Source organism: Amblyomma americanum, chromosome 6 (assembly GCF_052857255.1).
Source record: "Amblyomma americanum isolate KBUSLIRL-KWMA chromosome 6, ASM5285725v1, whole genome shotgun sequence".
Lineage (NCBI taxonomy): Eukaryota > Metazoa > Arthropoda > Arachnida > Ixodida > Ixodidae > Amblyomma > Amblyomma americanum.
The window spans coordinates 17,313,957-17,341,384 of NC_135502.1; the positions used below are offsets into that span (position 1 = coordinate 17,313,957).

Below are 27,428 nucleotides of genomic sequence, written 5' to 3' on the forward strand. Positions count from 1 at the left end.
TTTCCAATGACGCACAAAAACGCCCAAAAATACGCGGTTGGTTTGGCGCAAGCTGGGGCAAACTCTGCGAACAATGCGACACGGCTGCGGGATCGCCTCGGATTGCCCCCTTCTCTCGTTGGAAGCTCCGACTTTGAAAATAAGAGAAGCCAAGCAGAAAGCGTGCAAAGCGTTCGTCCCCCGCCTTCTCTGGTTGGTCGGGTGGGACTACTTCTCTTCATTTCCCGTCCGCCAAACTACGGAGACTTATCGCTTCCCGGTGGAGCCGCCACCGTGCCTGGACCACTGGCTTCGACGTCCCTGCTCATCGAACCTAACTGAGGGGGAGGGGGGGGGGGGGGGTTCATAGCTCATCATTTCTGCGTTGTGGGGAAGTTTTGATTGCCAGCGAGCCTTTCTGTCTTTGTTTACACAGCGCCTCACTATAACCGTGCAGTGGTGCGAAAGGTGGAGCCAGTATCAGTCAAATATTTCGGGAGCGCTTTACCGTACAGTCGTCAACGAACGAAACGCGGGATTCCTAGCAGGAGGCGCCAGGTGTATTTGGTGCTGTGCAAGCTTTCAAACAAAAGCAGTTCGTGGCATGTGTTTCAGCGTCTCCCGATGTATTTGTACGTTTCACAATGGCATAGAGTTCACCGATCTCTATGCACTCACATTACCATATTTTGTTCCTGGATGACGGTGCAGCGACAAAACAGCTTTCCTCCGCGCTATACATTGTCGGCGTCTTTTTTATAGGAAATAAGTGGTGGCACAGCTTAAGATAAATGTGTTCTACTAGGTATTTCAAGCGAAAAATTCGAAAATTGGCCTATACTTTCGGCCAGGTTTTACTGAACGTTTTATAGCGCGCACTATTCCTCCCAGAGCGCTGCACTAATCTAGTGAGGCAGGGTGTAGGCCTAGTTATTTAGGCTTGCGTCTCGGGCACAAAAAAAAAAAAGTTCGCAGTTTTGAAGAGATAGGGGTCGGCAGTTTGATAGAGGGCCTAAACGTGTGTGTTGTCCTCGCGATGTTTATTTTCTTTGTGAACGAAAATAAATACCGGAAAAACTCCTAATTCCGTTCATTGACTCGAAATTGCCCGACTATCGCTTCCCGCCATTTTTGCGATTTTCTTTTTTAGTTGACATGGGCCAAGAACGCGACTTAACTTGACTCGGGTCGTACAGTCCCAGAGGCACAAAAAGCTCTTTTCATCTTCTAGTCTCGAAAGGACGTAGATAAATAGGCAGATGTGCCGAAAACTAATTGGAAAATGTTTGTTTTTCTTTTGCCGACCGACCGCCTATTTTAATATCTTGCACGTATGTGGCATGTTCATGGAAGGTCTACACCCTGCCTCACTAGATTAGTGCAGCGCTCTGGGAGGATTAGTGCGCGCTATAAAACGTTCAGTAAAGCCTGGACGAAAGCATAGGCCAATTTTCGAATTTTTCGCTTGAAATACCTAATTTACGCCAGTGAAGTTAACCAAACCTAAGAAAAGGCCAATAACCATCGAGGCTTTGCGCACCATTTAGAGAGAGACCCCAACTATGAAAGATAACATTAATACCGCAAGGATCCGAAATAGTTGGCAGTAAAACAAAAAAACTATAAACTTTTTCTAGTTAAGATGATCACTTGCCATAGTTTTTGGTTAAGAAGTAGGGGTATGCGAATATCAAAATTTTCGAATACGAATCGAATACGAATATGAAGAAAAAATGGCTTCGAATATCGAATATCTGGTCAGCACAAAAAATAAATTCAGGATAGATAGACAAGCAAAAATTGTTGCTCATATTTTTTTCAAAATAGTCTATGGCCTTTGCAACTTAAATAAACAAAACTAGATTCCCTGAGCAATATATAAAAAAACATGATGTGCGCAAAAATGTATATTACTTAATTGAACTGCATAACAGTGTCCAACCTGTAATGTGGTCAGGCAAAATGAAATTCATAGCATGACAAGACTGGAAACAAAAATAACATGATGGCTAGTAAAACCTCATTAATTCGGAGTTCAAAGAACCGACAGAACTGCCCAGGTTATTTGAAGGTCGATTTATAAAATGCCTCGCAGCCCCGAAAAAAAAAACCGAAAATGCGGTAGTCTTATGAGGTGGCTCTATCGTGCAAACATCTGTAATCCCGTGACGAGCACAGAGTTTCGGCGTGCTGGAAGACATCGCGAACGTAAGCTCAGAAACCAAAACTGCGCGGCCAGGTTATTTTTTTGACCTAGTGACAGGGGCTATCCGAAAATTGTTACGCCTGCCGTTAGGCCCACTTAATAGGTGCATGGATTACTGTGCACCATGCAATACGCGGGATTTTTACAGGATCGCTGGCCCTGTTGTCACACCTCGACTCGCCCCTTGGGAGCCTCACGCGAAGTTCCGCAAGTAGGCTTTCTCGCATAGCTAGTTGACCAAAACATGATGGCGGTGGTCACGCTCTGAGAGTTAAGGTGACAGAACGAATGCCATGGGTGTGGGCATTAATTAGATAACATATTACGGAAGTATAAAAAAAAATACGCGCTTTCCTGTTGCAATTGTTAGAAGCGGGTCGCCCCCATCTTGTTCGCAACACGTATGGTATGTGAGAAAGCCCACTTGCGGAATTGCGCACAAGGTCAAGCCTAGCGGCATCGGAATGCGATCGGTCCACGCGATAAACGATGGAGAAGAAAGAGAACAGGGCCTTTATATGGTTTTCCTGGAACTTTAAACTCTATATTCAGATAATTTGCCCAGATATTGCGCTTTTGCCACAATCAAATTTGCGAAAGTCTGCGCGGCATACGATCGCTGCCGAGTATTCGGGAATTTTAGAATATTCGGAAATTCACGAATATCATTTCTCGAATACGAATATGAACCGAATATAAAACATATTCGATTCGTATTCGAAATTTCGAATATTCGCACACCCCTATTAAGAAGTGAACAAAACATTTTCGCGAAACTAGCTGACCACGAATTTAAACAGGTCCTCTCGAAACAGCTGTTGAAACCTCTCTGAAGCCATAAAAACTAGACAAAGTGCTTTCTTTCTGCTTAATCGCAGTATGAAAAGCAGATTTGTTAAGTGTGCCCTTCGCGTGCAGCTAGCAAAGGTATTGGGCTGCCCGAAACTATGTGCAAGTTTAACTACCGCGCAATTCCTTTTGTCTAGCGATGATACGCTCCTTTCCCGTGGAAAACTTTAATTATTTGTTTTTATAAACCTGAAATAATTTGTTGCCCAAGTACACCATGATTCAAGTCAAGCACGAGGAAAGTATCGCTGGTCTCGTTCAATCTCGCGGAAGTCGCGAAAACTGGCTAACGTTTCGAGTGTTCGACTGCCTTGCTTACAACTGGATCCATCACTGGTCATTAGTTAACAAAGTAAAGATAATCATGCATAGCTTGTGGAGCCGGAAATCGAACGGCTCAGTTAAAATGTCGGAGTGCTGCCGAATCACTTATGAACCTGCCATTTTTTTTTATTACAAGACAAATTATAGCAGTTTTCACCTGAATGACCACACGTTGCTAACGATTGTTATGTTCTGGTATCAACCAAAAGAAAAAAAAGCCTTGTTATTGTGCTTCAGATATGCTCACTGAAAGTTTGAAAGCCATGCAAGCGTCGATCCACCCATTCGGGAGTTCGACATTGCACCGCATATGCTCTCAAACTAACACACACACACAGCTATCGAGAAGGCTACCTCATAGACCATGGCGTCTCTGTACAGTCTCCTAACAGAAGGCTCATGTGATGATCGAGCAGTTCTATTAGCCTAGGAAGGCCACATGACTCTCGGCCGTCATTTTGCAGTGGCAAGAACGGAACACAGTGCGGTGTAATATCGATGTCCTCTCTAAGGGTTGTCAAAGGTTTGTCAACATACAGCAGGATCACGGTACATCAAAAACTAATATTCACGACTTCAGGCTGGCTATGAAAATGGCGGGTAATGGTTCATTGCCGAAACATACGTTTAACGCAGACGTACGTCAACAGGTAAAGTGTATACCTTAAAAAATACGATATTTTCTCGACATATTGGGCAGAAGAACGTATGTCTCCAGATTAGTTCTTGCTGCAGATAAATTATAACAAAAGGTTCAATAACGTCAAGAAGGCAAAAGATCGAGACGAAAGACACTGGCGCTCGTGTCTGTCGTCTCATTCGTTTGTGTCGTCGATGTTGCGCCATTTTTCTAATTAAGATTAGATTCAAGTTATGGTATTAACAAGCGTTGATGCCATCTTACGTAAAGGATGCTTTCGATACACAGGCACAATAAATAAACGCATGGCTAACACTTGCGCCATCTGCATTCTGGGGATGTTCGAAGAAAATAAAAAGCAGAAAAATGAAAATTTCCGCCTTACGAAAACACCGTAAAGCCGTCCCAAGTCCCTGGCAAATTGATCGATTACGAAGCATCAATGTCGGTATTTGTTCGGAGCAACTAATTCTGCCACCAAAACATACGGAGAACAAATTTTTGGCAAGGTGAGTAAGGCAGACGACGACTATTGTGATGTTCGGTATCATTGCGATCAGCTGCCTTTACAAGTGTTCATATTGTTTGAGTTCAAGGCAATGAAAATTTTGCTAATAATGCAGGTAATTATGTGTACGTACAATAATGAAAATACACCGGAAGTTCTATAATGTAACAGAAAAACAACCCAATAAAACTCGCGATGTGACAGGACTCCGAGCGGCGAGAAATCCTATACGGGAAAATGTTGTTGTTGTTCGGAAAAGCATGAACATCACGTGTTCTTCCTTTTTTACTGGGGCTAATAACAGACCTGTTCCCGACCTCTTCTTCTGGTTCTTCATTATTGATCGTCTGCGAAATCCCAAACCCTGACATTGATTAGCATGTTTTTAGTTTCAGCGACTGAGGCGATGGCAGCAGACATCTTTTATTGTCCCAGTTGTCTGTTTTCTTGTCATTTTCGCGTCCGTTTTTATGTTCGTATTTGCTATTTGTCTATCTTTGTTGACATTGGAGCCCGAGCATATTTCGCCCCTTCACGTATTTTCTTCTGCGACTTGTGTCTTTCAACCACGTTTTATTTTATTTTTCCGCTTTCATTTATAACTCCATATCATTGTTCACTCTGCTTATCTTAAGTTCCTTCACTTTTAATTTGCATGAGCGGCCGGGTTTCTCCATTACTTGAATGCAGTACGTCCGCCCGTGGCCTCTATATAATTTTCCTTGCCGCTTATTCTCTTTCCCGAAGTCTGAAATATAGAATAGGAGCTAACCTAACTGGAGTCCCCTTCTCCAATTTTAGCCCTAAAAGCTTCCGTCTATCTTTAGCCTTTTTTTTTTTCATCCTGTAAAGCAAGCACTGCCACGCAACGTTCTTTGCTGTGGCAAAGCTACTTTACCGAAGTCTGGAGTCATTTCAAGCGCTCCGGTTGCCTCCGCCATTACGGAAGGCAGACGCTGGAGCGAGCGCGGAGAAACGAAGGAAGAAGGCTCACAGCCACCTCACAAAAATACTCCAAATGCAATAACGCCAGTGAAGAGGGCAATCCGTAGAAAAATAAAAATGGAAAAGAAAGATGGGGGAAATTGACACCGGCCGGCAATGCATGGCCACGCTCTTCAGTCACGCTCTGTGAAAAGATGTTTGAGTTTGGAACTGTCAGCATTCAATGAAAAAAAAAAAAGAACACAGCGGTTGGGACACTTTCAGCTCTGCTTATATGTGGGTACAGTGTTCCATCAACACAGTGGGAAATCAGGCAATTTCATTCCACGCACCCAGGGCTAGAGCGCGGCTGGGCTTGAGCAAGATAGGGAACCTGTATTCGTTTGGGTACGGCCTCTTTAACACTTTATACCACCTGTACCTATAGCAGATTTTTACAGTAGGCAGTGTATCCTTATTTATGCGTAACCAGCTCTTGCGTCTGAATGGGGCCCTGAGTACGAACTCCATCCAATTTTCGTTCTAATTAAAAACCGTATGCTCTTTCTGGGTATATTAATGTTTATCCGGCATCAAAAGGCAGTTTTATTGCTGAGAAAATGGCATTTAAAAATTTTCCCGCCACTTGCTTCAAACTCGTCCCGAATAAACCAGAAAGAGCTTTGTGATCAACGTTTTAGAGGGAAAGGCTGTGTATTTGCGAAATCGGCCGATGATGGTGACACCTGTATATTTCACATTCGGGTCTTTTTGATCATATAAGAATCATTGTTTTCAGTGAAAGTGGCGTGTTTGACGTTCGAAAGCGGTAACCTCTATATGCAGGCTAACTTCTGTTCTCAGTGATTCTTAAGGAATTGCTTGTAAAGACACGGTGATGATGAGTGTCGCGTGGAGGAAAAAACATTGAGGAGGGTGCGCTGCAACACGAAAGTATCCATCATCATCTACTGTTTGATATTTTTTTCCTCACCAACAAGAGCGTTCATTTTGCTAATTTAGAAGGAAATTAATATAAGTGTTCTTGTAACCTTTCGTGTTGAAAGGTAAATCTTCACCTATTGTTATGATCGTAAAACACAAAAGAAACTCAGAGGCTATGAGTTCGTAAAAAAGAAAAAAAAACAACTCTGTAATGATCTTTAAAGACTAGTAAGAACTAAAAAAATTCTGTTGGCGTGTTGTTGTTTTTGTTACCTTATGTTTATTTTTGTCATTTCGCTTTTCTTGCTATTGCCGAAGTTCACCAATGTGGATCTTCAATACGTTAAACACAATTGATATCATATGTTCATACTTAGTAACCATTCACATTTTTAGAATCCTTTAACTCTCGCTCTCCAAGTGTTCATAACAGTTAAGTTTATGCGCTATGACCGCCTTGAAAAACATTCAGAAAAAGAATGCTAACTTTCCGAGTTCGAAAGTTCAAGGGTAAACAACGCTAAAAAAATGTGCACAGCAAAAAGGCAAGACATCACGGTGACCATGTACTTCTTGCGGAGTGGTTTAAGAATAACGATCCTTTAAAAAATGCACCATGAGTGCGCGCACAGCAGATTGTCAGGCAGCGAGGAATAAAACAAAGCTTGAACATAAGCATTCTTGCAAAAGGTGTTACTTTCTTTGTGAAATTTGTAAACCAAGGACATAAGCCGCAGGTTCTAGTAAAGTACAAGAGACGACCTTGTACAGGTATGTCAATGCTGTAAAAAGCATAATTTTGCGACTTTTCGCGTAGTTGACCTCTATGTGTGCACAAAATTGGTGTTCGCAGGTTGTTCATCGCCTGGAGATGCCATACTGCGGCGACAGCCTTCACCACATGAACTGGAACACGTGCAGCAGCTGCTACGGCAACCCAAGCAAGCGGCGCGACAAGCTGGTGATGCCGGCCCTCGACAGCGACCGCGTTTACATCGTAGACCTTGCACACAATCCCAGGAAGCCGACCTTGTTCAAGGTGCGCCCGCCAAGCACTCAGCTCGTGTTTCGTAAGACGCACGAATATAGGCGAGCCACACTGCCCTCTCCCTAATGATGACTGGGGGGTTCAACGTGCTGCGCGACACGTCCTCATTTTCCTTGCTTTCCGTGGAGGTTTGTCTACTGTTTTCCACGTGGCCTCCATGTCGACGCTACTGGTGTTTCTGATCACAGGGACAATCTCGTCAGTGTTAATCAATAACACTATTCTTGCTCGACCCAAAAAAGTTTTTTGGACCCAGAAGTACCTGACCTGTGTCCGCTTTTGCGGACCTGAAGAAGTGCGACGAAAAGGAAACTTGTTTTTGGGGGAATGTTTCCAGCTCTAAGGAGGGGTGATGAGAAGGATGTGTGTAAAAAGTTCAAGCCTCTTATTTTCTTTTTTCTTCCTTAAAATTTTGCCCACAAGTACTGCTCATGACTTGTTATTCACCACACTCTCCATGGAGTTAATAGCAAATACAGGGTGTTTCACTTAATACTTTATGAAATTTTAAAAAGTACGCTTTTTGATTAGAAGAACGCTTTTTTCGGCGCATCAATGTCAGCGGTGTAGTACATCACAGCTCAGACGTGCTAGCTACCAGGCTGGCCAACTAATAATGAATAGTTAAAATTTTAAGTATTACTGTAAGGCTCCTAAATTATTGAGAGACGTGTAGCCCACCGCAATTAACACCCATAGCAGTTATTAGAATTTCGAAAACATGGTTACTCTCCGCGCTGTGGCCTAACAAATTTTGGCTAACTCGCGCCAAAAGACATCGCTTTCGAGAAGCTTGTAGGAAAGGCAACCTCTCCAGTGCACGTAACTTGTTGAAATAGCCAAAATTTGTTGGGCCACAGCGCCGAATTTAAGGGCGTTTTCAGAATTCTAAAAACTGATATGGGTATTAATTACGGTGGGCTACACGCCTCTCAAAATTGAGGAGCCTTACAGCAATAAGTAAAAACTTACTATTCAATATTAGTTAACCAACCTGCATGTCTTAGTTGTATTCTGATACATTATACAGCTAACAATGCTATGGCGAAGAAAGCGTTCTTCTAACTAAAAAAAACCTATCTTTAAAAATTGTGTAACGTCTTAGGTGAAACACCCTGTGTAATGCTAAACGATAAAACTTGGCAAATATTTTTATCGGGGAAGCAGTATTAGGCTAAAAATGAGTATAAACGGCCTGGCTAACCAGAACATACCGGCGTATTCGGTTCTTAGCTGGGTCGTTTGCCATTATTTTTATTTGGGAAACAGTGTCAGGCCGTAAATGAGCAGAAGCGGCCTGACTAACCAGAGCATGCCCAGTGGATTTGCTGGTTAGTGCTGGTACGCCTAAAAACTGTAACGAGTGACAGATAAGGCAACATTGAACTGGGAAAATATATGTAGGCCATGAAGAAATATGACAGGCGTTGAGAACGGGAACATTTGGGCCAGATCACGCCAACATTTCATGGGTCTCTATTGTTGCTATCTGTCCTGTATCGACCCACAAAACTTCGTCGGCATCACTCACGCAGGTGGAGTAGCGCAGCAACACGAAGCGAGTGATGCCACGTCCATATTGTTGTTGCAGGCACACACACATACACACGCTCACATGCACTAGCATGGCTAGCAAGACGCACGATAATAGTTCGCCACTGGGATTGTTGTGCGCGTGTTTAGCAGCTCTGTTTGTCTGGAACTCATTCCCCCCAAGACAGTTACACTGACACGCTTTCTCGCGACCTGGACGGCGCAGGTGATCGAGGCGGACGAACTGCACCGGGAAGGCCTGTCTGCCCCGCACACGCCCCACTGCCTGGCCAGCGGAGAGGTGATGATCAGCACCATGGGCGACGAGAATGAGAACGCCAAAGGTGCGGCCCTTCTCCGGGGCCTGAGCGCCTGCTTTTCCTCCTTCTTGTTATCGTCATTATTCTGAAAAACAAGGGTAGAAAGGAAAGATTAACGAGCACGAATAGAAGGGCGCGTGCTTGCTTCGGGGGAAAATGAGATAGGGCACCTGAAGTAAGCACACAGATACACCTTCCTTGCCTTAAAAAATTAAAATAAAAAAATTAATAAAAATAAAATGAAACTAGAAGAACGAAAAAGGGAAAAGAAAGTGAGCATATATACTAAACGAGCTTCATGAAGCGCGCCGCTTTGAGAGACAAAGGATACATGCAGATACTTTTAAAGGAGCATGAAAGGAAATATTCTGGGAGTGCTTGCTGTTATAGTGTTGGGCAAAGTCATTCTGTGTACAACCTTCTGGAGGACAGAACGAGAAATGTAGAACTAATTAGCCCGCTATAGGACGTTCTCCTAGAACTACAATGCGCTTCAAAAGACATAATGCCTGCCTCGAAGTGTGCAAAATTAGCACACAAATAAAATTATTTATCTCTCTCGTTCACCCAAAAAAGGACTACTCTGCATTACGTATTCTTTATTAGGCGATAGTTTTTCGCGGCTTGCGCAGAACTCAGAAGCAAGGAGCTGATCCCAGGCGAAGCGAAAAGAGCAAAGAATTTGAGAATCTTATGGTGAGGCTTTTCGCAGGTACGCTGCGGAAAGGAGAGGTTTTCTATTAGCCGGAGTGTTATTTAAAACCCTTCTCCTGGATAGTTGTAAGTGGAGTTGTTTCAGTGCAGGCACTGCGTCAATGCTAGCATAAAGGGATGCTCGTGACATGCATTTCATTCATTAATTCATTGAAGCGATCATTTATTTATTGTTTTGTTTATTTATTTATCGATAGTGTTCAGATGATATGATATTAACGGACGTTGTTACAAACCGAGTGCGCCACTTCGAACCAGCATGCGTGTATGACTTCGTATGTAGGAACATTTGGGGCAGCGTATATGGCGGAGACACTAGAGATAACAGAATGTTTCCATTAGCAGCAGTGTTGTGTGGTCGCGTTGTTTGAACGGGCAGCGTTGGCGCCTCGCCCGTTGCCTTCGTACTGTTTTTCATTCTCATATACCGAAGCAACTTTCCAAAGTGTCCATGCCAGGTTGGGATAGAAAGAAAGAGAAAGAAACGACTTTAACGAAAATTTGGTCTCGAAGGCTTTCTGCGCTTTCTCCTATTTATTACATCCTCAATGGCGAAGAAAGCAGCGAGGAAGACGAAGGTGCTGTCAGCTACCTTGTGGTCTGGTGTTCCGAGCAATGAACACCGCTATAAAAATGTATCGCTTTAAAATTTAGTTCTTTCTCTTTGACCAAGACATTCACTTTTAAATTCGAAAGGTCTCATGCGGGACGTTTCCACCCGCATATTTTGTGGGGACAGAACATTTGCTCATTCGATGGCTGGCCAATGATATACGGTGTCATTCTGGTGGGCTGTTAAATGGGCGGTATCGACAACGTGCCCTGCGCGGTGATCACATTGAGCAGGTTGTTGCTTATGCGGGGCTGTGACAGGGGTGGAGTTGCCTTTATTTGAAGCAATCTAGGGTAATCAGGGTAATAACTACTAATAAATACGGTATATAATTTTAAAAGGTTCTCTTTATACATGGGCTTTTCTGCTCAGATTCTTTTAGTATAAAACAAACAAAAAGTAAAATAAGCGGAAAAATATAGCCGCTGCTCGCGGCCGCCGCGGCAGCCGCCATCTCTGACCATCAAATTTTGATGGCATTTTACCTTAGTTTTTGCCATCGGGCTGTGCAAGCAAGCATTTATAAAATGGCTACGAAGTTCACAGAGGGCTAGCGTAACACATCCTGAAGCAATGTTAAGAGCGCATTAATAATTCGCAACGTTAAATCGCCGCGTAAAAAATGATAGCTCAGCGCGTCATCTTTTTTTTCCTCCTCATACATCGGGTTTCCACTTTTTCTGGCTCAAATGAAGGTGACTGATGCTCTTCATGAAAGTGGCTGGTCGCGTCCGCGTTCAGCAGTGTCATGGAAATACTAAAATCACCATCCTCATGAGCTATGCTCTTTAACTTGGTTTGTACACAGTATCCCCCGACTGTCGATCAAGTGGCCGTGCAGCGGCTTGTGAGGAAGCGAAGCGGCGAAACGTGAGAGAATACCAACATGCATTCTGTTTTCAGAGTGTTTTGTGGCTCTTCTATGCCACAGAGTGCTGTACGACCATGGCACTGTTAAAGAATTGGGCAGGTGTATGCCGATATAGCTAAGCCCTTTTTTGCCTTGTAATATGCCCTGTAGGCTATTTCCGACCTACATAAGAGTACTCCCATAGGTCACCAGGTGACAGAAGATGCTTTAGGTTGTGGCATACAACGGCATTGTTTACCATCGAGAAATTATCTTCTGTCTAGAAAAGAAGAAACGTTTCATTTCTTCTACACTACAGTTTCCGTCTCCAAAAGGCGCTAGTTCGTTTTACACCTGCAGACTAGTCCCGTTACTCGTGAGAAACAACACGCCATGGAAATCAATCAGTGGTTTTACACCACTTTCTTCAAAATCTGCGCTCGACCTTTTGGGAGCGCTGGCTCGCTCGGCGGACAAAGCAGCTTGGACAAATTGGGCTACCAGTTTTAATCCAGCACATCCTTTGTGTGCTTGCAGAGGAGTCGTCGAAACATGACTAGAACGATGGACTGGGAGTACAAAATAACATTTTTGTTCTTTCACTTATGCAATGGTCCGTTTGGATATATGGGATTATTCACTTTATACGAATGCAGGGAGCTTTCTTCTGCTGGAAGAGCGCACATTCAACGTACGCGGCACCTGGCAGCCACAGCTCGACGTCTCCGACTTCGGCTACGACTTCTGGTACCAGCCCCGGCACAACGTCATGGTCAGCAGCCAGTGGGGGGCGCCTTCCGCCTTCCGCAAGGGGTTCAACATGACCGACGTCGAGCAAGGCAAGCATCCCGTTTGCACTCTCGGATAATCCGAACAGTGCAGGTGGTACTCGCCAATGCCCCGCAGTCATCAGCTGTTTCAGAAATGTTGTGAAGTTCATTGATTCTACATCGGGCCTTTTCGCTTCTGTCGTTCTTCATGCCCTGCGCAGCTATTCTTTGCGTACAGTGCTGCATGTCAGTGCTCGGATTGCGTATCTATCTGTGCGTCCCGTCTTCACACTGTTGCCAACATGATCGTGAATCAACCAGCCCTACACATCACAAACCTGCTGTTTTGCTCGCAATCTTTCGAAATCACACTTTGTTCATAAATATTTTAGTGATATCTGCTAGTAACGTAAGAACGCTATTAGCGTAATCTTGGATCACCCGAAAGGTTTGCCGTCGCCGGCTTGCCCATTTGCGTAAAGAAAAAAAGAAAGGGGGGCGGAGGGGTGTACATTTAGATGTGCATACAAGTAAAGACAGCCGTTGAATTTGCGTTTACTGCAAACTTCTCCTACTTTTATGAAACAAGTTCACTATTTCCTACTTTATTTATTAAGTGTCTGCGGTTATAAGATGAGCTCTTTTGTTGAAAATTTTTGATATTCTCTGGCTTGGACTCGTATTTATTGATTGTTACTGAAAGTACGTATCTGCACTTATGGGCCTACACTGCCATCGGCTATTGGAACAGAAGGCGTTTGCATAGAGTATTGGATTATTCTATCGAGAGAAACGAGGGGCCAACCTGCATAAGTATCTACTTTATAGCTGTGGGTAGAGTGTACTAGTGTCGCTTGGTGATGAGCGTCTCGTCAGAAACTGGCGGCATCCACTGCGCGCACGTGTTGTACAAAGCTGTCGACACACAAAGTCAGAAGTCGCATGCATAACTGATTGCAGAGGAGGATATCGCATGCAGCGATCACTTATGTTATGGAGCGACCCATCCTGTGATGGTCATACATGGAGCCTTTAGGCCGTATGTACCCATTATGCTGTGGCTTACCATTTATCACTGACTGATGTCAGCGGCTAGTACACGAACGGCACCTATTCAAGAATCGTTCTTGAACTACAAGTTTTTTTGTAAATATGTCCCCTGGATACGTAATCCCAAGCCCTAGTATTGACACTCCATGATTTTAGTGGGTGCAAGTTTAAACATGCGATGGTATACTGTCGGATGCTGTTTTTGGTGCAGCAGATTCCGGGCGTCAAAATATGGCAGGGAAATGAAACATGCTTTTCGTGCTGAAATAAATAATTTATTTATTTTATTTGCAAACTCTGTTGGCCGTGGGGCTGTTACAGTGGTGGGTCGTGACACTTGAGGAGTAACATGTTTCCTTTTCATTATACAAAAATACAAAAATGCAAAGTCATCGTCATCTACACAATCATATACCTTGCAGTGTAATGTTCTTTTTTTTTTTTGGGGGGGGGGGGTAGCTCGGTGAAGCCACGACACAGTGGAGTTTTTTTCCTTTCTATTCTTTAGTCATGCAATTTAACATCTGTTGCAAAAAAAATAATGGCATCATTGTCTTCGCCAAAGCAGGATTGGAGCCTTCAGACTTTTGCAACACACTGAAACGAATAAGGAGCCAAAGCCGCAAAGAAGCCACTGAAGTAATTTTAAACAAATTCGATATTTCGGCACTAGTGCTTTTGATCAAAGCTGCAACTTCTTTACAGGTCCCCCCTGTTGCGTAGAATAAATTTCTTTTTCATTGCCTTGCTGTTCGCTAAAGGTTCATTGATTGTTTGATCGATTGATTGATTGGCGCAGAAAGAGAGGGAGGACACCATCAGAATTCGCGCACTAACGCGTCATTTACTTCTCGAGAACCATTCTGCAAGTTCCCATCACTGGCTCAAGATTAATTCAGCTCCGGAAGAGGGGCCCACGCGCAGCCGTTACCATACTTATGTATTTTTTTTGTTTTGTAGCGCTGCCCTGCTCTCATGTTCGTCGCCGGCCTTGACCCGGGTGCCCTAGAAGTCGGAATTCCCCGCTGGATGAATGGCGCCGACGCGTTGAATGAAACACGCCCGGCCTTCAGTGCGGACACACTGTCGCGCAGAGCGGCACACCAACACGACTGTCCTTGCAACAGAATTCTGCGACGCGTGCGACTTCCTGCTAACCGCGAGAACTGGGCGTTTATTTCGTGGGAAGCAGAACAGAGAGCGAGAGTACCATCACCACCGGCTTCTAAACCTCGGTTTGTTGAGTTCCATGCACGATAGCGGAACGTCCAGCCAAGTGAGGAGTGCGCTGGAAAGCAATCGATTTCTTTACTACGTCACCGCTACCTCCAGTACATTTATATCAGTTAGCTTCTACTTTTTTGCACAGTATAGGCTTCCAAAGAGTGCGTGCCTTCTCCGAAGCACTTAAAAAAATACGAAATAATCTACCATTCACGTGCAATTGCACGCAGATGTTTGAGTAGCACGGAGAACAAGAAAAACCTGAATTTTCTCGCTGCTTAGAGATGGGGACTGATAATGGGGAGTGCACTGTGCAGGTTGCGCAAGGAAATGCAAAGCACAGCGTTCAATTGATAGGTGCAAGCTGAGACTGCCAAACAACTGCTCTTTTTCATCATTTACATGTTCCAAAGACTTTTTTGCGCATGCACCGGCAGGCTTTCTCTATGTATGCCAAACAGACATTGCGGTAGGAACGCACAAGAATGTCCTAAAGAACCTTACGAAATGTTACTCTCCTACCAGGGTGCTCTCATTACGTCGGTCATTTGTGTACTATGCTGTCTGGAAGCGGTAAACGTAGTGTGCAAGCATTTCACCCTGCGACTCTGCATAAAAGTTCAAGCGATGCTATCATACGTGCTTAACTACCTAATTATGAAGCCAGCTGGGAACTACATTGCGTCGCGTAGAAAGACGGCGGTTCGGTTCGCGCTCCATGGCACTGCGAGAACTGCGCAAAACTAGCGAGGCGACGAGCTCGATTTGGGGAGCGGAGCCTGGGGCCCTAGGGACCACTCCGAATGGAGCGGCTATAAATCAAGGCGCTCGCGCCTGCGTCGCCCTCCTCCACCCTCACTTCCTTCAATCCCGCTTTTTTTTCCTTCCACTTTGCGCCTTTCTGTCTCCTTCATTTTCCTCAGCTTTCCTCGTTTCCGCTTTATTTTGCATCGATCCGCAATAGCTCTCGAAAACGCAGCTTCTCCAAAGTAACCTAAATTCATCGAGTTAGTAAGGAAGACGAGGTCTTCCGCGTTTGAATAAAGACGTGGACGATACCAGATGGCGCAAGCAACGGCCTCGACGGCGCCCCGCAATAGAGAGGCGCGGCATAAGCTTACTCGCTGCCTATTTCTTGAACAAACTGATTTCGTGCTCGAGTCAGTTTAGCGGGCCTCAGCGAAAATAAAGAGGTCCTCTTCGTGGCCGGCAACTTTCCTTGCTTTTATCTCGATTACTGAGCGCAGTCATTGTTCCTTTTGCAACCTCAGCCCCACGAACTTCTCGGCTAGAGCCTGCGGCAGCCCGTCTCCATTACGAGAGCTGTACAGCCCGGGGATGCGAGCCCTCGTCTTACAGGATTGCACTCTGTTCTCATTCCACTGCGCCGATTGTGCTTGGGCGCGCTTCTTTGTGCGCTAGGGTACGTGCCAAGCCCAGTAAATTGAGCTCTGGCTCACGCTTTCGAAAGCAGGGCTCCCGAATCGGGAGTGCCGCTAAACCTTCTTTTGCCACGCCGGGCTTACGTAGGGCTGGTGGTGCTACTGAAGTAAGGTGGAGTAGCAGCCGTACGATTCTCATGGTTTAGTAAAAAAGTCACTGTTATCTCCCTAAAGCCTGCGACTGTCCCACACCACACACCATCAATACGATGTCATGTATATTTATATCTGTATACACATATATTTTGGTTGTGATTTAGGAGGGTTTAACATCCCAAACTGTTGTTGTTTGTTTCACAGTTCACAATTGGCAGCGAGAGCCTAGAAATTGTGCCGGAATACGTCTACTTAGGGCAGGTAGTGACAGCTGATCCGGATCATGAGAGGGAGATAACTAGAAGGATAAGAATGGGGTGGAGCGCATATGGCAAATTCTCGCAGATCATGAGTGGCAGTTTACCAATTTCCCTCAAGAGGAAAGTGTACAACAGCATAATCTTACCGGTACTCACCTACGGGGCAGAAACGTGGAGGCTAACGAAAAGAGTTCAGCTTAAGGACAACGCAGCGAGCCATGGAAAGAAAAATGATAGGTGTAACGTTAAGAGATCGGAAGCGGGCAGAGTGGGTGAGGGAACAAACACGGGTTAATGACATCCTGGTCGAAATCAAGAGAAAGAAATGGGCTTGGGCAGGGCATGTAATGCGAAGGCAAGATAACCGCTGGTCTTTAAGGGTAACGGAGTGGGTTCCAAGAGAAAGTAAGCGTAGCAGGGGGCGGCAGAAGGTTAGGTGGGCGGATGAGATTAAGAAGTTTGCAGGCAAAGGGTGGATACAGCTGGCAAAGGATAGGGTTAATTGGAGAGATATGGGAGAGGCCTTTGCCCTGCAGTGGGTGTAGTAGGGCTGATGATGAACATCCCAAAGCGACTCAGGCTATGAGGAACGCCGTAGTGAAGGGCTCCGGAAATTTCGACCACCTGGGGTTCTTTAACGGGCACTGACATTGCGCAGTAAATTGGCATCTAGAATTTTGCCTCCATCGAAATTCGACCGCCGCGGCTGGGACCGAACCCGCGTCTTTCGGGTCAGCAGCGAGCGCCATAACCACTGAGACACCGCGGCGGCTAGATCGCAAAAGTGCAACTGCCACTCCTTGCTTTGCGTACCGCCTTTCGTAGGGACATGTCGCTGCTCTCCGTTCATGAGGCGTCATCGGATTATCGGCGGCCCTACGTTATCGGCTTACGAGACATTCGAGAAATCGCTGTGTAGCTCGCGCAGCACATTTACTAGGAAATTCGCGCAAGGCGACGCTTCATTTAAGTGATAAAGTCTGTGCATGTCTCATTAAAAAACGTCTCTGCCGACTCAGAGTAGGGCATATTTTATTACCACTACCCTCATCACGACTCCTCCACAAACATTCTAAGAAATCTTTACTACAACGTTAGGGAAGTACGAACATTTACTCAGCCGCGGGAATTGTTAGTTTGTGCAAATACGACGTCGTTGTGGGCGCCCTTAGAGTTCCGTTACGTTATGACGCACACTCCCCGTGTAGAATTCTTTCTTTCCATTTGCAAGGCGAATTGGGACACGCATAGTCTTTGTTTGCGGAGTGGCTGTGTTGCCCGGGTATTAAATTCATTCACTAATTGTACACTGTTGTGTTGGAGCACAAAGCTATAGGAAGTCCTTGTTTATCTTAACGTGTGGCTCACGTTTGAGCGATAGGCTAAGCTCGCGTTTTGTCGCAAGTTTCGGCGTAGAATTTGGTTACGTCTCTTCCAATCTGAGGCATCCGTTTATGACCTCGTGTTTACATTAAGCAAAGTAGCCTTTTCGCTGTCTAAAAGTTCGTTCAAAGGAAGCAGAAGGCGCTCAGTAGTCTGGCCCGCTTGAGTATCCCGGTAAGCAGCAAACCGAACGACAAGCGGTCGTGTAGTTTCTAATTCCGGCTCGAGGCACGCTCCTGGGCTTACATAAACTCCGTAACCCTGGGTTTTCTTTCGCCCTGCCTACCGCTCGTCTGAGAAAGCGACCGTCGGCGCCATCTAACCGAGTAAATAGTGCACTGTGGAAATGTGTTTACTTTGTGGAGTCGATTTTCATAGTATTTTGTGATCTTTTTAGACATCGAGCTCCGAGTAAGCACCGGCACGGTGCGCGTACTACTCGCTTCTCGGCGCTTTAATTTAAAATTGTCATTAAAAAAAAACTTGACTTGCAAGTGGCGATACGCGCAGTTGGGCCTAAGTCCTCTAAGATGCCAACCCTTGCGCTGCAAGCCATGCCAACGAAGGAAAGCTTAACCGCCATTTTTTATGGTGATGGCGCAGGAGATGCTGTAGCGTAGTTTCCGATTTGTGTCCGACTGTAATGCGCATGCCGTTTCGAGCTTCCATTTTCGTGTAAAAAAAATGTGCAGGTTAGAATCAGATAATTACGGTTATACGATTAACTTCCAGCAAAGGAACGTGGTTGCTGTTTTCTGTGATATTTTTTTTTTTCAAAATTTGAAACTCCAGAGCCGCGCGACACAAGGCGGACCAAACACAAACTAGCGAGTTGTTCATAACTACTACTACTACAAAAAAGTTTTTTTTTACGTTGTTCGGCGCGAAACCTGCTGCGCTTGAGAATATTATGCTCGAAATTGGATTACAAGCTTCAGTGTCGCAACGTTTTAGTAATGACCGCAGTAAGCGTAGTGTTTATGTGCGAGGAACAGCAGGTTTCCGAAACTTCAATTTCGATGTTTCTATCTTCGGGCTCTGGGTTCCCTTCCTCAGGACTGTACGGCACCAGCCTGGTGGTGTGGGATTGGACGTACCGCCGTAAACTGCAGACGATCGACCTCGGTCCCGAAGGTGCGATGCCGCTCGAAGTTCGCTTCCTCCACAATCCCGATGCCTCGGAAGGCTTTGTGGGCTGCGCCTTGGGAGGCACCGTGTATCGATTCTTCAAGACAAAGGTGCGCAGCACCCGGGAACTTCCCGGGTATTGTAATTGTGCTAGGTAGCACAACACAGTCTTCGTTACGCAAGGAAAAAAAAATCTGATGATAACGGCGACCTTCGAGGCTGCAGCAATAAGGGAGGTTTGTTCAATACGCATACGACATCCCCTCATGTTGGCTTGACAGCATTTAGTCCAAAACTTAGAGGAATCCCTCGGCGTAATTACTCCCATAAAACGGCAGAATCTACACACACGATATAGACTAGACACAGCAAAAGGATCAAGGTCAAAGTAATAGGGTTGCAGTGATGGACTGGCACAAGAGCGCCAAACTTAATTTGTAATTCAACGGAGCTGATTCTTGGCCTAGTTGTTTGCACATGTTCGCGGGAGTGTTACGGCGATGACTGAAGAGAAGATGAGGCACGGAAAGCCCGCAGTGCTAAATTGCAACTGAATTTTACAGAAGCGGGCACACAAAATTAAAAGAAGAAAATGCTTGCGTCCTAGTGCTATCCAGGAACACTGCGCTGTCCCTGTCTCATGTCCTCGTCAATCTGTGCTGTAACACCGTCGTTAATTTTTGGCGTAATGTTGATGAAATCCTTTAGTTATTCTTTTGTTCAGTGTTTTTACCCAAAACACCTGCTTATACGTTGCTAGTAACTGGCGAGCCGAATACCAGGCGCCAGTGTTCACTCTCCTGTAGCCCTAAACATACTATACTATGATGAAGCATACCACAATCTCTCTGACTTTTCTTAATGTCTTTTTTTCTCAGTTTTGGCGGTTCATTGCACTTTCAACCGCATGATTTCAGCACAGCTTGCCGAGGACAATGGCGCACAAGAGACGCGTTAACTGCTCTTGGGATCCCTTTCATAGGACAATCTAAATGGCGGCATTCAGATGTACTAAGGTTGTCATGCACCGAACTTGTGGTTGTCGAGAGAGAATCATTTTATTGAAGAGCGCCGTTTACCCATCCACTACTTGGCGTTATCCAAACGCACATTCTTCGCAAAATCTAGACAACCACCCAATCACGCCTGCTGAAGTCTTCGTTTCTGACTCCTTTCTAGACTTACATTTCACTTCACTTCACTTTATTTCCTTAAAGACCATCGTGTGAGGGTATTACATAAGGGGTGGGACACATATAGATTAACAACAGAAAAAAAGTACACAACAATTGAACGAGTTATACAAAGAAAAATGATTATCGCGATGCAGGCAAACGCGTAATTTGGTTAAGAAACATAATTTGGCATGTGATGGCAGCAAGTTCATGGGGAAGGCCGTTCCAGTCGCTAGCAGTCCGGGGAAAGAATGATGAAGAAAAAGTTGTTGTGTGTGCTCGTGGCCGAGATACCTGCTGCTGATGTCCGGTGCGAAGAGAAAAGCGCGGTGGGGGAGGGCAGATATAGGGTTCCTGTGATAGCTCGGAATAAAAGAATTTATGAAATAGGGATAAACTAGCAATGTGGCGACGAAGTGCAAGAGTAGGTAGATTGGACAGCGATTTCAGAGCTGATATGCTGATATCAAAAGAGTATGACGAATGAATGAATCTAGTTGCCCTATTTTGAACTGATTCAAGTGAGTTAGTAAGGTATACTTGTTTCAGAGACCAGATGGGCGATGCGTATTCTAATTTTGATCGAACTAGTGATTTGTATGCTAGTAGCTTAGCATGCTGGGGGGCAGAGTGGAGATGACGCTTTAAGAAGCCAAGCGTTTTGTTAGAAGATGAAATAATGTTCGCGATATGGCTATTCCACGTGAGGTCATGACTAAGATGAACACCGAGATATTTATATGATTGGACAGGGTCGATAGGAACGTTAGAGATAGAGTAGGAGAACAGGAGAGGATTACTGCGACGGTGGAAAGATATATACTTGCATCTGTGTATATTAAGTGTCATTAGTCAGTCGTTGCACCAGTTTTGTACCAGATTTAGGTTATCTTGTAGGGATTGCTGGTTAACGGAGTCAGTAACTGTTTTGTAAATAACGCAATCGTCGGCAAAGATCCGAATATGGCAATCTAATTTCTGAGGTAGGTCGTTAATATAAATTAGAAACAAAAGAGGCCCTAGGACGGATCCTTCGGGCACCCCTGAGGAAACTGGTAATAAGTTAGACATTTCATTATTAATGACGACTGGATCCAAAGTCTCGCTCTCATGGAGCGAAGAAAGGCTGATCCCAATTTTGTAGCGAGGCTGCATTCAAGCTGTTCCTACGATGCCACTTCGAACCTTCTTTTCTATAAAGACTCATTAGCCAGCTTTAGTCACTCTCATTTATTGCAATTTTTTTTCAGAAACGCTGTATTGTGTACTCCATATTTGATGCTAGTTGGTTGCCTAGCAGTCGAGAGTCTCTAAGTTTGCCCTTTGCACTGTGTTTGATTACGTGTTGTACTAACGACTACGTGAAAAATGAAGGTAATCTCTGGCTACTTTTGCTTTTTGGCAAACGCGTGTCCCGAAACCAAGGAAGGAAGCTGGGCTGCTGAAAAAGTGATTGCCGTTCCCGCCAAGAGAGTGAAAGGCTGGGCCATGGATGTTATGCCTGGTGAGTAACTTGTGCTCAGTGTTACTACTTTTATACTTCTTCGTAAGCTAATCTCACTCCAGCAGTAGTCATAAAAGGGCAGTGTTCCTGCTCCTTCATCGCCACAGTTTATGGCGACCGAGTCTGTAGGGCGAACGCTGTCAGAACTGAGCAGTTCCCTTTCAATGATTTCTGCACACAGCTTCCACAGCCGTCATGTACATTCTGACGAATCTTCAAAGTAGCGCTCAAGACGGAATTGCACAGAGTCGGTTATTCCGAGAATACTCCTCATTTTGAAGCTGAAGCGGCTGAGCTATCGGACAAAGCTGAGGAACAAAAATATTAGTACTGAACGCTGTGCTTTTGACTGATTCCTCTAAATGTGAAACAGCGGCTGATTCTATGGCATCAAATGGAACCTGGAAGATAAAAGAAAAGACATTGCCATCCAGTTTTCTGATAACAGTTGTCACTGAAGTGCACGGGACAATCAATTATAAGATATTCCTTCGCATTGTAGTGGTGCAACGCGGCAGTATCTGCCCCGCAGTATCACCAGATTCTAGCAAACTAGATACTCTACACAAGGGTTTAGAACTGCAAACGTTAATAAAAAACTTTAGCCCAGTCGTTCCAGCGTCGCTCACTTCCGTAATGAAAAAATCATGAGGGATTCCAGGACACGGCATCAGCTCCGACTGATATCCTACGGTGTGAGCGCAAGTGCATACCTTTACCCTTTTTTCTTCCTGGTACTGCGCTCACCTATAAACGCCGCCATTGGCTGTTATAAATTTAAGTCAATTTTTATCCCCGGACAGCCCGCGTGTTGAGTCAGTCAGCTTTCATCCCCGTCCTGGCTGTCACGGCCAAGCGTGGTCTGTCATCGGTCGTCAAGTAACAGCGCAGAGGAGACAACCGTGGCTAATGAAGTAATTGGACTGCTGACATGTCAGCTGCGACAGTAACGTGCTGCCTGCCGAGCCACAATTCTATTAGCGGCACCGTTCAAATCAAGAAGCTGATAGTGGTGGCGTGGTGCGAGTGCGCGTTGCAGAAAGAGAAGATACTTGGCCTATGAAGTGGCAAAGACGACGTCGGTGGCGATAAGCTCGTACAACTACTAACACAATTAATCACGATGCTCGTTGAAAAGATTCCTGATTTAACGCCTAACATCTTCGGCGTTTACAAAAGCACAACGTGGAGAACCATTTCTCAGTGCCTGCGCAAAATCACACATTGAAAATCTCGTAATGTGATTAGCCTCTTGGATAGCGCGTTTGATTAGCCTTTGCACAGATAACAGCGGTTATACGAGAAGCTCTGCATCGAGAGAGCATGTGTGTGATGTTAGCGTGGTATTTGTTTCATTTTTTGACGCGTCTGTTTCATTACTCGCTCTGCCCCCAGCGATCATAACGGATATACTGATATCCCTGGACGACCGATTCCTCTACATCGCCTGTTGGGTGCATGGTGATGTGCGGCAGTACGACATCACCGACACCAGCCATCCGAAGCTTGTAGGACAGGTGAGCGAATGAATATGGCGCTTTCTCTAATTTTCTGTACGTCAGCTGTAGGCGAAGTTTATGCTTAAAAACTGCAGCTCGAAGGATATTCCTGCGAAACAGTGAGGCGTCATTGGCCTAAGTTAGCTCTTCTTGCGTCTCTTGCGTACATGGCATGAGGTTGTTTAAGTTAATTTCAGGATGTTTTAGCGTTTAAGAATAAATTTCCTTTTTGCAGATTACTTTTGAGCAACCGCCCTTACAAATCCCCGCAATTTCCTGAATTACCTGATAAGTCGAAGAAACGTATTACTCGACTTTCGTACGTTCACCTTTCAGTTTTATAAACTGCGCAGAAACATGCGCAACACCCCGCACATGAAATACGCGACAAAAATGTATCTTCCAATTAACTATTTTTCGCTTGTTCTCTGACTTTAGTGCCCGAGCTTGATGGAGAAAATGCGATCTTTTTTTTTTTCTAGACAGCGCCCGTCGAAAAATTTAACTCCCCCTGGCTCTCGTAAACAAGATTGGCTGTCAGATCACGCAGTTGTTTGCAAAAAGCACGCCTTGTCTCGGGGGAAGATTACTGGGTCACTGTCAGAGTGGGTGGTTGTGAGGGAGGGGCAGAAGAGGGTGAAATGTGAACTGTGTACTTCATCTACCTTTGATTAAAAAAAAATGTTGTTGAGGTTCATTTCCTATGCAAAAGTTCTTTCTTGTGGGGCGTGCAGTTGAGGAGGAAAAGGTGTCTCGGTCCCCATTGCGCGCCCCCCCCCCCCTCTCGCTTATTACTCCCCTGCTTTGACTTGCCATATCATTCACCAAACAACGCGTTAGTGCGCTTTCGCAAAGTGGCGTTAAGCACTGTTATTCATCAGCTCAGACACAATGTAAATGAACCTCTTTTAATGGCAGTATAATAAGTCTCCGTGGTTTTGTTTTGAGCCAGATAAAAGGAAAGGGGCGGAGAGCGATGTGTCGGGTGGAAAGTTTCTTGTCATTTGAGGTTTAACTGAAGTAGCCTTCACTTCCTAGTCGACGCTGATTTATAATCTTCAGGAGCTGCTCGCAGCATCTGTAATTTAAGTGATCTTTAGAAGCGCTACTTTAAGATTTTTTTTTTGTGAAGCCGCAGTCAATATTAAAGGGAATATTAAGACACTAAGTTCAGATTCATGAACCAAATTTTTTTCTTCTGTGTCGAACTGGAAAAGGGTTTAGAGGATTCTCGTATAAAAGAGGCAGGGTAGAAAAGAAAAAGAAAAACATGTTTTCCGGTAATACTTTGGGAGCGATATCCTGGGATGCTTGCTATTTAAGTGTTACATTTTTTAAAGTGCTTCGAATTGTACATTGCGTATGTGAGGCACCGAGCAACCTGCTAGCCGGCGCTTCTATTCGTGTCTTCGACCTTGACTTGTGCTGAGTTCAAGCGATCGGATGTATTGAGCAAGCCGAGAAAAAGAACGCCAGAAATTCCCCACGCGGGCAAACGTCGCTTTGCGGTGTCGGTCGTTCTCTCTCGCGTCGTTAGTTAACGTTAAACGCAAAGTAAACTCTTTCCCCGCGGGCGCGCGTGCAGAAAAGGCGCACTCGTTAGGGCCTCTTCAGCAGGTGCACTGCCCTCGGCTCACGGGCAACGCGGGCTGCCGAGGCCGCTCTAAGCGACGTCGTTTGTTAGACTCCAGCGAACACAAACACAAACCACACGAAATCGGCCCCGAGAAGGAACCTTCTCCCCTCGTCCTGGAAAGTTTTCATTCTGCACGAGTTAGCAAATGCGCCTAGAGAAAATAAACAACGAATAAATGTCCCGGCGCGCCATTTTTTGAAAGAAATCGATCGAATGTTGCGGTGCTTCATATTCTAGGGTTAGCTTTATGACTGTTTTGTTCTTCATTCAGTTTTTATTCGTGCTTCGGCAAATACTTGCATCATTTCATGCACGCAGTCAGGATTCTCATGAGGCTAGGAATGTTTGCTGGAAGCACAAAGTATGGCCGGCATTCTTATGCTCCGAAACTAAGAAACGGGAAGAAATTTACTATAAGGTGCGTTTAGTAATGGATTGCTTTAACTGGCCACGGTGCGGCCGCAAATACCCACCGACGCATATTGTTCCTTGAATGAATGAGCTAGACTGATTGCATCAGCAGGCAGTGAGGGAAGATGAAAACCAGCAACAGGGACATGCGATCTGGGAACCAGAAAAGGTCCAAAGGTCGCTCCTCAGATAAACAGGGCTGAAGCGAATGCCCATATTCGCTTTTGTCCTTTACCTTTTTTCTTGGTTTTTACCACGAAGCGGCTAAGAGAATAAGATTTGTTCAAAAGCGTACTGATGACGGTAGCTGATTTTGAAACGCGAGCTGAATAGTTTATCTTTAAACGTGGTTTTCAGAGTTCACTAACACATGAAGGCACCAACATCCAGAGAATATATTTATGTTTTGTGTATTTATGTAATATGTCTCATATTTATGTTTTATATCTCATATATTCATGTCCTGTGGAGATTTGTGATCTTACAAAAGCGCCTGTTTAAATATCCAGCGCAGTGCTCGTTATAGAAGGTCCCGCTCTGATTAACAACGGTAATTAAACACCCTGCGCGAACTTTGAAGATCTGGGAATTACTGCCTAAAAACAAGGTCCCCGTCATTATTGCCCCCCACCCTACAATCAAGTTACCTATTTCTAGTGAAGTTTTAACTTTACTGCTCGTCGCCTGACGCCAGCGTACGAGTTAGTGCCTCTCTAATGCACTGAAAATCAGAGAGGAATTTGAATGAGCACAAAAGTGCCTGAATAAGTTTACCTATTTTCACTTGTTCAACAAACATCACTTTCCTCACAGAAATGCTCGTTCAGATTTTGCAAATTTTGATTCTTTTTTTTCGTTCTTTCTTTTGGAGTCTTCAGGAGTCGAAAGAAAGTGCTTTTGAGGAGCTATTACGTTAACTGAACTAGTCGATGGTTTGCATGAGTACTTACATGACCGCGATCGCCAAATAATTAAGTCGACTGTCACTTTAAACAATATTCACTTAACTACGCAGGTTTTCACGGGAGGCTCCATCTACAAGAACGGACCTGTCAAGGTGCTGCATGACGAAGAACTGAAGGTACGCGCATACACGAATCTTCTTGGAGCCGCCCTAAGTATTTGGGCGAGCATTTTCTCCACACCATCGTTATAGGCGTTTGCTTTAGCCAACGGTGGTCACTCGAAATTTCATGACCCTGCCTCCGTACCTTTCGGCTTCAGAGGATCCGCTCGAGGAAGAAAGAAGTAGAAGGGCCAATTTTAAGGTGGGGTGAGAATTCGAATATGGTTTTCAAAAATTGGCTCCACAATAGTTGCAATAAAAGCTATGGGTGTGAAATTTGCTAGCAAACTTCTAAATGGATGAAGCTTCCATTAGAGATCAGAACTAAAATGATGTATTTTGTATAGTATGCTTTTCTTGTCTTCTTTTTCAAAATATATTACGTGTTTTTTTTTATACTGGATGCAGAGCCCTGAAATTTTGCAAGAAAGTAGAAACGGTTATTCTACATAACTAGAATAAAATCACGCGGTATGCGCAAAAAGTACATTTATTGTGTTTTTCTTTCTTCGCGCAATAAAACTGCCAACCATGAAGGTTTTCTTTATTTATATAAAAATGACTTAGGCTTTTGATTCTAGTTCCAGCCATGTAAAATGTATTGACTGAAATTCGTGAAAAATTTCCTTTCTTGCGCCTTACAGTTTTTAATAAAAAGGTACCTAAAGCTCTAAAAATGCTCTTTTGAAAAAGAAAAGTAAATGAAACATCTGAAAACTGGCACTTTTCCGCTCGATGCGACGACAAAAAAGGATCAGAGAAGCATTTCTGAAGTCGCAAATATTCAATAGCAATATATTTTCTTAGAGCTAAAGAAATGCTCCAACAGAAGGTTGCAATATTTTTTTTTTTTTTGCAAAAAAAAACTGTCATTTTATCTTAAGTGTAGGAGGACGTCAACCGTATGAGTTCTTTTGCCTGAAAATAATATTTCACACAAGTGCAACCCAGAAGCTACGCAGTGATGAAAACCGCGTCCGCCTAGGCTGGACGCAAAACCGCAAAAAATAAAACAGCGGATTTTCGAAGTGCGGAAGCACATCCTCTATAAAGGTCCCCTGGAATCGTTCTGTTTGTAGCGCATGAGTCCGGACGTAGCGCAGAAAGAGGAAAGGAAGGCCAGGAAGAGGATGAGTGGGAAAGCACCACCAGCGGAGCGCTTGTATAAATCTGCCAACCTATGCTTCACCGCCGGTCAACATCGATGGTGTGAATTGAACACGGCGCGAAAAATGGCCGTTAGCTAAAGGCGCGCTGGTTTGAGTGGTATAGGCATAGTAGGTAAGCCACTGCATTCGCTATGTGTTAGTGTTTTATGGAGTTCATCGTGC

General features: G+C 44.7%; 1 protein-coding gene across 1 annotated transcript in view; it reads left to right on the plus strand.

Moving 5' to 3' along the window:
* LOC144136390 (methanethiol oxidase-like) overlaps positions 1-27,428 on the plus strand; it is a 90,442-nt gene that overhangs the window by 39,266 nt on the left and 23,748 nt on the right. The window contains exons 3-9 of the mRNA XM_077668673.1: positions 7,229-7,414; positions 9,183-9,300; positions 12,110-12,292; positions 18,735-18,916; positions 21,407-21,485; positions 22,881-23,002; positions 26,047-26,112. Of these exons, the coding sequence (XP_077524799.1) occupies positions 7,229-7,414; positions 9,183-9,300; positions 12,110-12,292; positions 18,735-18,916; positions 21,407-21,485; positions 22,881-23,002; positions 26,047-26,112 (936 nt within the window). The remainder of the gene's footprint in view (positions 1-7,228; positions 7,415-9,182; positions 9,301-12,109; positions 12,293-18,734; positions 18,917-21,406; positions 21,486-22,880; positions 23,003-26,046; positions 26,113-27,428) is intronic.